General features: G+C 48.8%; 1 protein-coding gene across 8 annotated transcripts in view; it reads right to left on the reverse strand.

Annotated features, from left to right (window-relative positions):
* The window catches only part of CRIM1 (cysteine rich transmembrane BMP regulator 1), a 196,022-nt gene extending 186,245 nt beyond the window's left edge, over positions 1–9,777 (reverse strand). For 6 of the 8 annotated variants that reach the window (XM_078349502.1, XM_035272824.3, XM_008980882.5 and 3 more), the window contains exon 1: positions 8,860–9,325. In XM_078349502.1, coding sequence (XP_078205628.1) covers positions 8,860–9,190 — 331 coding nt within the window. In that variant the 5' untranslated portion in view covers positions 9,191–9,325. Of the gene's footprint in view, positions 1–8,859 lie in introns of all 8 variants that reach the window. The other 2 variants (XM_035272823.3, XM_002757863.7) reach the window with 2 other exon arrangements.
* Positions 9,778–11,078: the final 1,301 nt, after the last annotated feature.

Raw genomic sequence — 11,078 nt, forward strand, 5'->3', positions numbered from 1 at the left:
TTGAGCGCAGGTTTGTCTGGCCCAAGCCCTGTTTTCTTTTTCCTAAAACATCCTGCATAAGAAAAAGGAGGGAGGAGAGGAGACCCTCAGGTCTTTCTTATTGCTGCATCCTCCACTAAACCTTTCCTGGTCGTCAGATTTGGGTTAGAGTCCCTCTCAGTTGCTCCTGACATGCTTGGTGCCTGTGTATCTCATGGCTTACCAAACTGGATTGCAGTGAATTGTCTGTTTTCCCAATTTACCATCAGAACATGGCCTGTGTGAAAACAGGGTCCGTATCTTATTTATTTTGGCTGAAAAATAGTGATTATAATAGCAGGTAACATTTATCAGGTCTTTTAATATGCCACACTCTGTGTACATGCTTTACACATAGGTACTAGCTTTTTGCTAAAGTGTGATCCTGGCACCAGCAACACTGGCATCACCCAGGAATCTGTTAGAAATGCAGAATCACAGGCATCACCCTTGACTAACTTAATTAGAACTTGCATTTTTGATACCCAGGTGATTTGTGTGCACACACTAAAATTTTAGAAGTGCAGTTTTATCTCCTTTAACCCTCACAGCGAACCTGGGAGGTATCCATGACTTACACGTAGGAAAACTGTGGCTTACACAAGTGGTGTCACTACTGTATAGCACAGAGGCGAGACCCACAGCTGATATTCAGTAAATATCTGCAGGCAGAAGGATAGCAGGAAAACAGGTAGAACTAGAGAAAGAACAGAGGAACAGATAATCCTCTGACCTCTGGTTTTGCCTAGTTTATACCAACTGCAGCAGCAGGTAGAACCATAGCCCCCATGGGGTCAAGCTGTGGCAGTACAAGCTGTTTCTTTGCTCAAGCCAGGCCGAATCCTGTGGTGGTCATCAGTGGGAACACTCAGGAGCTAGGAGGAAAATTTCCTCCCAGAAGATAATGTGAAGCAAAGTGCACATTACTGATTATAGTACATCTAGGTCCTCCACCTTCTCCTCAAATTAAGTATTTTTAATTATTTGCTCACAGATAGTTACATTTATAATTACTGCAAATTAATGTAAAAAATTCCAGACCTAAAACTTACTCAAAGTATAAAACTTTGTAGAAATTATTTAGACAAGGCATAAAAAATAGTCATTAGAAGGGGCAGGGACTGAATTCAATAACAACTTGCTTCCTTTCTAAGAGCCCACACTCCTTAACTACTTAGGATCCATCACTCAGGTAGATGAGGATTAGGTAGAACAAGAGACTGAGCCCACATAAAATCATTTTACTTATACTGGTTAGAAGACTTGTTGTTAGTAAGCACGTTCCAGTCGGTCTTTTAACTGCTTCTTAGGGATTCTTTGAGTCCTTATAGCAACCTGATTATTAATCCCACTATATAGATGAGAAAACTGAGACACACAGAAGCAGAGTGCAGATCTGACCCCAAAAACCAAGTTCTTTTTTTTTGAGATAGGGTCTTACTCTGTTGCCCAGGCTGGAATGCAGTGGCACAATTTCAGCTCACTGCAGCCTTTGCCTCCTGGTTTCAAGCAATTCTCCCACTTCAGCCTCCTGAGTAGCAGGGATTACAGGGGCCTGCCACCATGCCCGGCTTATTTTTTTGTATTTTTGTAGAGATGGGGTTTCACCATGTTGGCCAGGTTGGTCTTGAACTCCTGACCTCAGGCGATCCACCTGCCTTGGCCTCTCAAAGTGCTGGGATTACAGGCATTGAGCCATCACACCTGGCCCCAAGTTCTTGAACTCTACACTCTTCTACCAACAGATAGGTATTTTCATGTAGGGAATTAACTGGGGTTGGAGGAGGGAGGTAAGGTATTGATAACTGTTCACTTTGCAATTAACAAAGGAAAATAGGATCTTTAAAAACAATTTTTTTTTTCATGCTGGCCCAAGATAAACAGTTTAGTGTTTACCTTGAGGGTATTCTTACATATAGGTATATTCAACCACTCTTATCTTGACTTAGGAGGTCTTGACTAAGCAGAGGTTGTCAATGATGTAACCAGGCTACTACTGCCCAGGACATGCAGCAGGGTGGGTGAAGATGAGAGGTGCTGATAAAGGGACACATCCCAGTTTACTGCCCACACTTATCTGCCTAGTGGGACAAGCTAAAACAAAGAGAAAACCATGCTCCAAAGGAAACTTGCCATTTTGAAGCACAGCTACTAAGGCATTAAGAATACCACTTCCTTCTTAGATGTTGAGAAACATTCTGAGACAAATTGCATAGGCTCTAAGGAGAACAGGTAGGATCACGTCCCCCCACAAAAGAAAGAGCTACTACTCATACTTTTAAACCTAGGTCAAATTCAAATACCCCTTGTCTGCTTTGCCACCAGAGCCTGAAGAGATCACTTCAGATGTTTTGATTCCTACTACTGATTTTATCCAGAAATTTCACTAGCCAATTAATCATACTTAGATTTGCAAAATCACTTCTACTTGGCTTGAATTTATATTATGTAGACTTTTTACAGTCTTGCCGTCTTTATTTCTCATCTTGATTAAGAGTGTACAGAGCAAAGAATACATCTGAGAGGACTCCGGGCTCCCCAGCATCCCCCTTATCCAGCATAGAAGGCCAATGAGTGAGTGACTGATTTCCATGCAAAGGCAAGTCAGATCTTTGAAAATGCAGCTTTGGAGAATTAGAGAAGGAAGGCTTTCAATGTGTTATTCATGCATGCTTAACTAGTCTACTGTTTCTCCCTCAAATAATTAAATGAGCTTTACTGGGGTGTCTCCAAAATCCTGATATCAAACGTGCCATACGGAACACAGCGTTACAGGAACCCGCTTTGCTAAAGGTATTTCCCTTCCACTCATTTTACCACCTCCTACCCTATTGTATTTACAGGCTAAAGCAACACTATCATCTCTGCTTGCACCATAGCCTGGGAGATGTTAAGCACACCCACATTTTTCAGGAATTTCACAATTAATGTCTGGAATGTGTTTTGGATTATTCTTCAAAGGATGATATAGTTGCCCTAAGATGAATTCAATATTTTCCCTTCTCCCATTTGTCATTCTTTAGTCCACCCACTCATTACCGCCTCAGGGTCATCTGTTTTATCTATAATATATCCTCTAACTTCAATAATGCCCGTCCCCACCTCAACCAGCTGTTCACTCATTCATCCAGGTCATCGCATCTTCAACAAGCCAACAAAACACAGAAACCTGTCCGAAGCCACCAAATCTCTCCTACGAATGGATGTAACGCCCACATAGATTAAGGACTGTTCAGACTGTTTTCTTCATAAATTAATCTGTTTACAACCCTACTGCCAACATCTTCCTTAGAGATTTTCCTGGTCAGTGTTCAATATGTGTTAATGGCAGCAAGGATCTCCAGACTTGCTATTTTTGCCATTCTGATAATACGCAATCCATTTGGCCTTTGCCAAGTGTTTTATGTGACCGGACTCCTCAATAACAGTGAAGATTCTATAAGCCTGGCAATCAAAGTGAAGGTCACTGAGTCCTGTCATTTATGTAAGTGCAGTGAATAGTCTCTCCATGTTTTGCCAATATTTACTTTTGGGAGGAACTAATTATTTCCTTGTTTACTTCATTGGTTTATCTTCCCATTCCCTGATAACATAATTTTATGGGCCCTCTGCTTGTTCCTCTGGGATCTTAGGGCTCCCTCTCTACCTAAGGATTTCTGAAAGGAAATGTGAAACCCATTATTCGAAAACAAAGCCAAAAGCCTAATTTCTCTAACTATAGAACCTGAGTATTAATTTTGCCCCACTCCCTTTACTTAAATTAAAATTCGTGGACTAACTTCAAGCCTACAGCAGAGCGGTGAGAGCAGTTTCCACATGGCTTGTGCAGAATAAAATGTTTGGGTTCTCTATCTGGCCTCCTGCAGCCTGCTCTCTGGAGCAGATGCCCCCCCCCCTTTTCTTCCAAGCAGCCATCATCTTCACTGATTGTCCTCCAGGGATAAGCAAAGAAACTTTGCATGGCAAGTTTCAGGAAACAAAATCCTGCTCTTTGCTCTAATTACCCTACTACATATACTTAGTTTTCTACTCACTGCCCAGTGAAAAATGGGTAAAAGGAAAACTTAAAGTTCCTGGGGGAGGCTGGGCGCAGTGGTTCAAGCCTGTTATCCCAGCACTTTGGGAGGCCGAGGCAGGTGGATCACGAGGTCAAGAGATCGAGACCAACCTGGTTAACATGGTGAAACCCCATCTCTACTAAGAATACAAACATTAGCTGGGCATGGTGGCATGTGCCTGTAATCTCAGCTACTCAGGAGGCTGAGGCAGGAGAATTGCCTGAACCCAGGAGACGGAGGTTGCAGTGAGCCGAGATCGTGCCATTGCACTCCAGCCTGGGTAACGAGAGCGAAAACTCAAAAAGAAAAAAAAAAGTTCCTGGGGGGAATAAAAGGAGGATTCTGTTCTGAAGGCGGGAACTTTTAGATAGCAGTGCTGAAAAACATGCAATGCGGAGTTCCAAAAGATGAAGCCACTGAGTAAATAGTCATCAGGAAAGAAGCTGGTGCTTATCTGAAATAGCTATCACCTGAATCGACCACAACAGAGTCCTCAGAACAAAGTGACTCAAGTAGTCTCCACTTGGTTCCTAATCACTGTCTGTATAAACTGTCAAAACAAGTCACCATCTGCCCTTTACTGCCCAGAGAGGTTGTCATGGCCTCCCACCTTGCCTCATTCCTTACAGAAGCATAATGTGGTATTCCACACGGGACAACAAATGGCTCTCACCCACTTAGCTCAAAATATAATCCTCCATGTCCAATCAAAACCTTCTTTCTAGAAAATCTCATTTCATTAATTTTTCAAAACTCTGCCTTTGATCCTCCAAAGATGTCTCTCATCCAGACTTCTTTCTCAGGGATTCAGGATCCAAACTTGTTTCTCTGGCTTCTGGGTGATTTTCTTGGTGTCAGGCAGCCTGGCCGAGAAAACAGGCCAGTCAGGATGCTTCAAAGAGCAACAGGAGGTCTCAGCAGATGAAAGGAAACAGGAAAGAGACCTGCACCCAGGTCCCAAAAAGCACTTTGCTTTTTGTTTGTTTGTTTTTGAGATGGAGTTTTGCTCTTGTTGCCCAAGCTGGAGTGCAATGACACCATCTCAGCTCACCGCAACCGCCACCCAGGTTTTCAAGCGATTCTCCTGCCTCAGCCTCCTGAGAGCTGGGATTACAGGCACGCACCACCACACTCGGCTAATTTTTGTATTATTAGTAGAGACAGAGTTTCACCATTGATGACCAGGCTGTTCTCAAACTCCTGACCTCAGGTGATCTGCCCACCTTGGCCTCCCAGAGTGCTGGGATTCCAGGAGTGAGCCACCCACCCTGCCCCAAAAAGCACTTTCCAGACTAAGATAAAGTAGAAAAAAAACTTTAGGAATCAGGCTCTATGATCAATTTTTAAAATGCACTTACCACCCTCCAGCCCCCATCGCAAAAGGAATAATTAAATCAGAATTTATTTAATAACAATCTAAATGATGCTGAAAAGAAATCCAAGTGTACATCTCACAAGGGGCACAGGACACAGCTCACCATGTATCATTCAGAAACTATTTTTTTTCCTTCAGCATTCTTTCTATGGATAGGATGGTTCTTCCATTTATTCAGCCTACTTTTACTGAGAGCCAACTGGGCCAGCATGACTTAAAAAACCTAAGACAGGGGCCGGGCGCGGTGGCTCAAGCCTGTAATCCCAGCACTTTGGGAGGCCGAGGCGGGTGGATCACGAGGTCAACAGATCGAGACCATCTTGGTTAACATGGTGAAACCCTGTCTCTACTAAAATTACAAAAAATTAGCTGGGCACGGTGGTGCGTGCCTGTAATCCCAGCTACTGAGGAGGCTGAGGCAGGAGAATTGCCTGAACCCAGGAAGTGGAGGTCGTGGTGAGCCGAGATCGCGCCATTGCACTCCAGCCTGGGTAACAGGAGCGAAACTCCGTCTCAAAAAAAAAAAAAAAAAAAACCCTAAGACAGTGAGCCATAAGCTGAAAGGGGCCCATTTCTGTCCATGATTTATCTAACTCATTTTGTGAACTGCAGTTAAAAACATAATTTTTTTTCCCCCTACAAAGTCAGTATGGGAATAAACACAGCTAAAAATTACTGCAAGTTGGCAAACAGAGAATATAATTTGTATTTAAATTATGTCATCGAAAGCAGGGAGATTAGTCATGATAATATTTCTATACTGTGCAATATGTTTTTACAGTGTAGCCAGTTAAAGAAGTTTTCAAGTTTTCATTAACAGATACAACCAGTAGGGGTCATTTTAGTGCAAAAATTGCAGCAAAAGAGACTTTGACATGAATAAAATAATTCCTATTCATGTTAGTTAATGATAACCATGCTTCTCCACGTGAATTTCTGAATAAAAATGGAAACTGAGGGAAACACTGGCCACTCAGAAATTTCTTGTAAACTCAAAGAACAACAAGAGATAATCAATACCTTCTAGCTAGCTGCTGACATGTAAAGACTCCTCTAATTCTTATTTTTAAAAATGGGGGTAGGGGGCGGTTGGGGTATCACTTATCCCATGCTTTCCGTAAGTCTTATCGTTAAGTGAAAACACTGAAAATTTAAACACACGATGGAAAATATCTGTCTAAATCCAGTCATTGTACCATGCCAGGTAACACTACCCTTACTTTGGTTTCACAGATTTAGAATGCAAGTTGACTGCTGTTTTCAGTATTTCTTTTTTTAAAAAGGAAGTGCCCTGGACGCACAATATGGGTAGCTGAAAACAGGCCTACAAAATAAAGTGTTTCTAGAGAAACTAATTGAGATATAATCATGTCAACAAACCCTTCCAAGCATTTCAAAGCTAATACCAAGTACACAGGGTGTTACCAGAAAAAAGGAAGCTATGAGGGATCACATCATTTCAGAGGAATGAAAGGCTCACCAAACTGCCAAAATACTCTATACTGTGACATGGGATATGCCTGCCAAAACACTTGATTACTGTAAATGTTTCCTGAGCATTTCCTTCACCAGAAACAGACAAGAAGAAACAAAACAAGGGTTAGAATCTTCAGAACTTGCAAAGTCCTTTTCGGAGCACGGCAGTTTCCACTGCATTTCAACTGTGTTTCATGTTGCTTGTTCTTTTCAGATTTACAAGAGGCTGGATTAAGTTATACACTCCAAGTGGCAGGGTTCAAAGATGCATCTTTCAGTCTAGGTCATTCAGAATTCCCAAAGTCAAAACACATAAAATGGTATCAGAAGTTAGTCTCATGGCCATTTTTCCTGAGGTAAGGCATAAAGAGAAGTTATAAAAGGGGACAATACTAGGTGAGAGGCATTTTTGTACTTCAATGAACTCTTCTAACCCAATGTCTTGTGTGTGCAGCAAAGCAAGTCCCTCCCCTCTGTGAGTTCCCTTCACTCATCACTGCCCACTAGCTTCCAAACCAGAAAGGCCTCCGCTATTTTCCCGAACTGCCCGAACTCTAAAACTATACAGGTATAAAATAAGTACCTATGTGTGTGTCTGTATTTAGAAGGAATCGCAGCACTGAAAGCCTTTTAATAGATCCATTTCTAACCTTGAAGCTGTCACCTCCTTTTTTAGTATCCCAGCATACTAAACAAACACACACAAGGATGCTTCAGAATAAACCCTTCCCTGGACTGTGCTGGCTGTGAGTAGTGAGGAAGGCACGCCAGGCCAAGGGCTCCGGTCTCTCCTCGCCGCCTACCCAGAAAGGAGGCTGCTGCGTGCGCTCTGCTCACTCGCCAGGATGCCCCCGGAACAGCATCGTCAGCCCCACGTCAGCTGGAGCAGGGATCCCACTTTAACTGATGCTCACCGAACCCTGCCCCCGTTAGCCACATCAAAAGAAATCACGGCCTCGCTCTAGACCCCAAACCAGACCATGCACCCTTAAGGCCGAGGCACGCGGGCAGGGTTAAGGCCAACACACACCAACATTGGCTCCCCAACCAAAAAGACTACGCTAATCTCATCTCGTTCTCCCTCCGTCAATCTCGATACCGCGGCGCACAATGCAAGGTGGAGAAGCCAGCAGAACAATCCCCGCTGTCAAACAAAAAGGAGGAACCGACAACGCAATAGGAAACACGCGCGTATCTCCTATTAAAAAGCAGCCACTAAGAGCAACAACTTTTCACTCCCAGGTGCAACCCCCACCCCCTTTTCCTTTCTAGAGAGAAAGCCTTTAACCGTTTTCAATAGGCAAATAAATGAGTAACCACCGTGTGTAACTTCCCCTGGGCTGACATATTCGGAGGCTGAAATTGATTTACGTGCGGAGGAGGAGGAAGGGGGTGAAGGAAAGAGCTCAAGGAAAAAATAATAAAAGAGTCACTCGGGGAGTGCAAGCTGAAGACACGTCTCCTCCGCCCACAGAAAAGGACTTTCGCGGCCGGTGTGCAGCTCGCGGTGCCACACTGCGCCAGTGCGGGGAGGGCGGCAGGGCCCGGCTCCCCGAGGGGCTCGCGCGCGGCAGCCTCCGCAGTGCCCCCCGCCAGCCCGCGGAGCCCCCACCTCGGGGCGCAAGGCCAAGCCACCCAGCCCCTGCCGGAACGGCCACACGTGTGCGCGTCGGCGCGGGGACAGGGGGGAATCCTCCACCCGCCCGCCCCCACCCACCGTACCCAACCTCGCCCGCGGCTGCCGGAGCGTCGGGGTAGCTGGGAGAGGGAACGCAGGGCCGCGGGGGCTCTCTCCCGGGGGCGGCGGCCGCCCCTCCTCCGGCAGAGCCCTCTTTCCTCCGGAAAGTCTCGGCCAAACTTTGTTCCGCGCAGCCAGCGCCGAGGGGGCGGCGCGGGCCAGGTGGGAGGGGGGCCCGCAGCGGGCGGCCGTACCTTCGCAGACGCCCGCTTCGTACTCGGTGAGGGAATCGCCATTGAGCGGGGGGCGGATGACACAGCGCAGCCCCCGGTCGCAGGTTCCGTAAATCCCGAAGGTGCCGCCGCAGCTCTCGTTCCTCTGGCTGGCGCACGTGTAGCAGCAGCCGCAGACGCCCTGCACGATGCTCCCCGGGCAGTTCCTGGGCTCCTCGCACTTGGACTCGTCACAGGGCAGGCAGACCAGCGCCCGGGTGCCGGAGCGCGCCAGCAGCAGTAGCAGCCCCAGCAGCGAGGCCAGGAGGTGCCCGCAGCCGGCCAACCCCCTGCCCCCCGCCACCAAGTACATCCTCCTGCGCCGCCGCCGCCTCCTCCTTGCAGCCGGGCCGGGAGCGGGGCGGGCGCCCTCCCCTGCGCGGGGCACACGCTCCGCCGCCGCCGCACCGGCAGCCCGCGGTCTTCGCCGCCCCTCTCTGGGCCCCCGGGGCGCGCCTCCCCGCGCGGGGCGAGGCCCCCGCCCCTTCTGCGGGCCGCGCCGACCCCGAGCCCACGAGCGTCGGCGCCGGCGGCAGCGGCGGCTTCCCCTCCTCCTCCTCCTCCTCCCGGGAGGGAGGGGGAAAAAAGAAAAAAGTTTCCTCCCGGCAGCTCCGGTTCAACCCAAACTTCTGGCGCGGCGGCGGCGGCGACTGCTGCGCTCGGCTCCAGTCCGGGCCGGCGGCGCCTCCTCCCTCTTCTCCTCCGAGTCTGCCGGCCCCGCAGCGGCGCAGCCTCCGGGCCGGTCCCCGCCTCCCGAGCTGCCGAGTGGGCGCGGTGGCGCAGCACACAAGATCCTCGGCGTCCGCTCCGCGCGCCGCTCGCCTCACTCCTGCGCCGCTCCTCCGGGCGCTTGTTTATGGCTGGAGCCTCCGCCGCTCGGGCTGCGCCCTCCCCCATCCTACCTCCTCCCCCAGACCTTGTCCCCCACCTCCCCCCCGCGCCGCGCGCCGCTCATTGGCTGCCCCCCCACCCCCTCCCGGCCCGGCCGGCCCCCTCCGCCTCCCCCTCCCCCTCTTGAGCGGCCGGGCCCTTCCTCCCTCCCTCACACGCCTCCTCCTCCTCCCGGTCTCCTCCTCCCCGAGCCCGGCGTATGGAGCCGGCCCTGCCTCGGAGCCGCAGCTCTGGCCCCGGCACCGCGGGCGCGCTGCGGATGGGCTCGGGGCGCACCCAGCAAGCGGTCAGAGTCGCGGCGTCCCGGGCGCCTGCTGGCACCGTGGCCTCAGCGGCGGGTCTGGGAGCTAGGAGGGCGAAGCGGCTGCACCTTCTGGGCCAGTTTGGAGTTCGAAGAGTGACAGGGACCTCAGAAGCTCTGGGCCGGGCGATGGCTCTAGCCTCGGGAGGGTACCCGCCGGATCGAACCCCAGGAGAGGGAAGCAAGGGCGTGGAACCTCCGCACACTGGATGAGCATCCATCTTCCACTCGAGCTGGGAATAGACTTTGTAAAAGATATTATGTAATGGAGTCTCGGGCACCCTGAGACCTCTCCAGCGAAGCTGAAATGAATTAATTAAGTGCTTTAAACGGTCTTGGTAAATATTCCGCGGGAGCTGGGGAGGACTGTAGAGGATGGCTGTAGCTGGAGTTGAATTTTAACTGTCCTCATCCTGGGTTTTGTCGCTCTGCTGTCTGTGCTGAGGTAATGTATTACGGGAGGGGGTGACGGGAAATTAACAAAGCCGAATCTTTCTCCCTGGAGTAATGCCCAAGACTGGATTACTACACGCCTTGACATGACACTACCCGTAGATCTCACGCATCATGAATGTCTTTTGACATTGCCGTTTTCTTTCTCAGTTCATGGACAAAGTGGTGGGTTTTCATTGATTGTCAATGCATTAATAAAGAAGATATGTGGTACATAGTCTTTGTGATAAATCAGCTAAAGAAGCAACCGAAGTGATGCAAAATGCACCACGTGGAGATGGTTTCTCTTCAGTGGTTGTCAGAAAAGGTTCTCTTAATGATGGCTCTGTCATTGATGGGATGTGAAGCAGGGATCTGCTCCGTAGTGGCCTACATGCACAAGATGGGTACCAAAGGGAGTAACAATTAATTGACAAAAAGACTGTGGTCAAAGTGGGAAAAAATCGATAGCTTGGCAGGTGTGAAGTGGGACTGGCTGGCCCACCCTCTGATCCAAGATGGTCTGGCTGCAGGAAGGTGGTAGCCAAGTGGATTCTGAAAATCGTTAACCAATGAA

Source organism: Callithrix jacchus, chromosome 14, assembly GCF_049354715.1.
Source record: "Callithrix jacchus isolate 240 chromosome 14, calJac240_pri, whole genome shotgun sequence".
Classification (NCBI taxonomy): domain Eukaryota; kingdom Metazoa; phylum Chordata; class Mammalia; order Primates; family Cebidae; genus Callithrix; species Callithrix jacchus.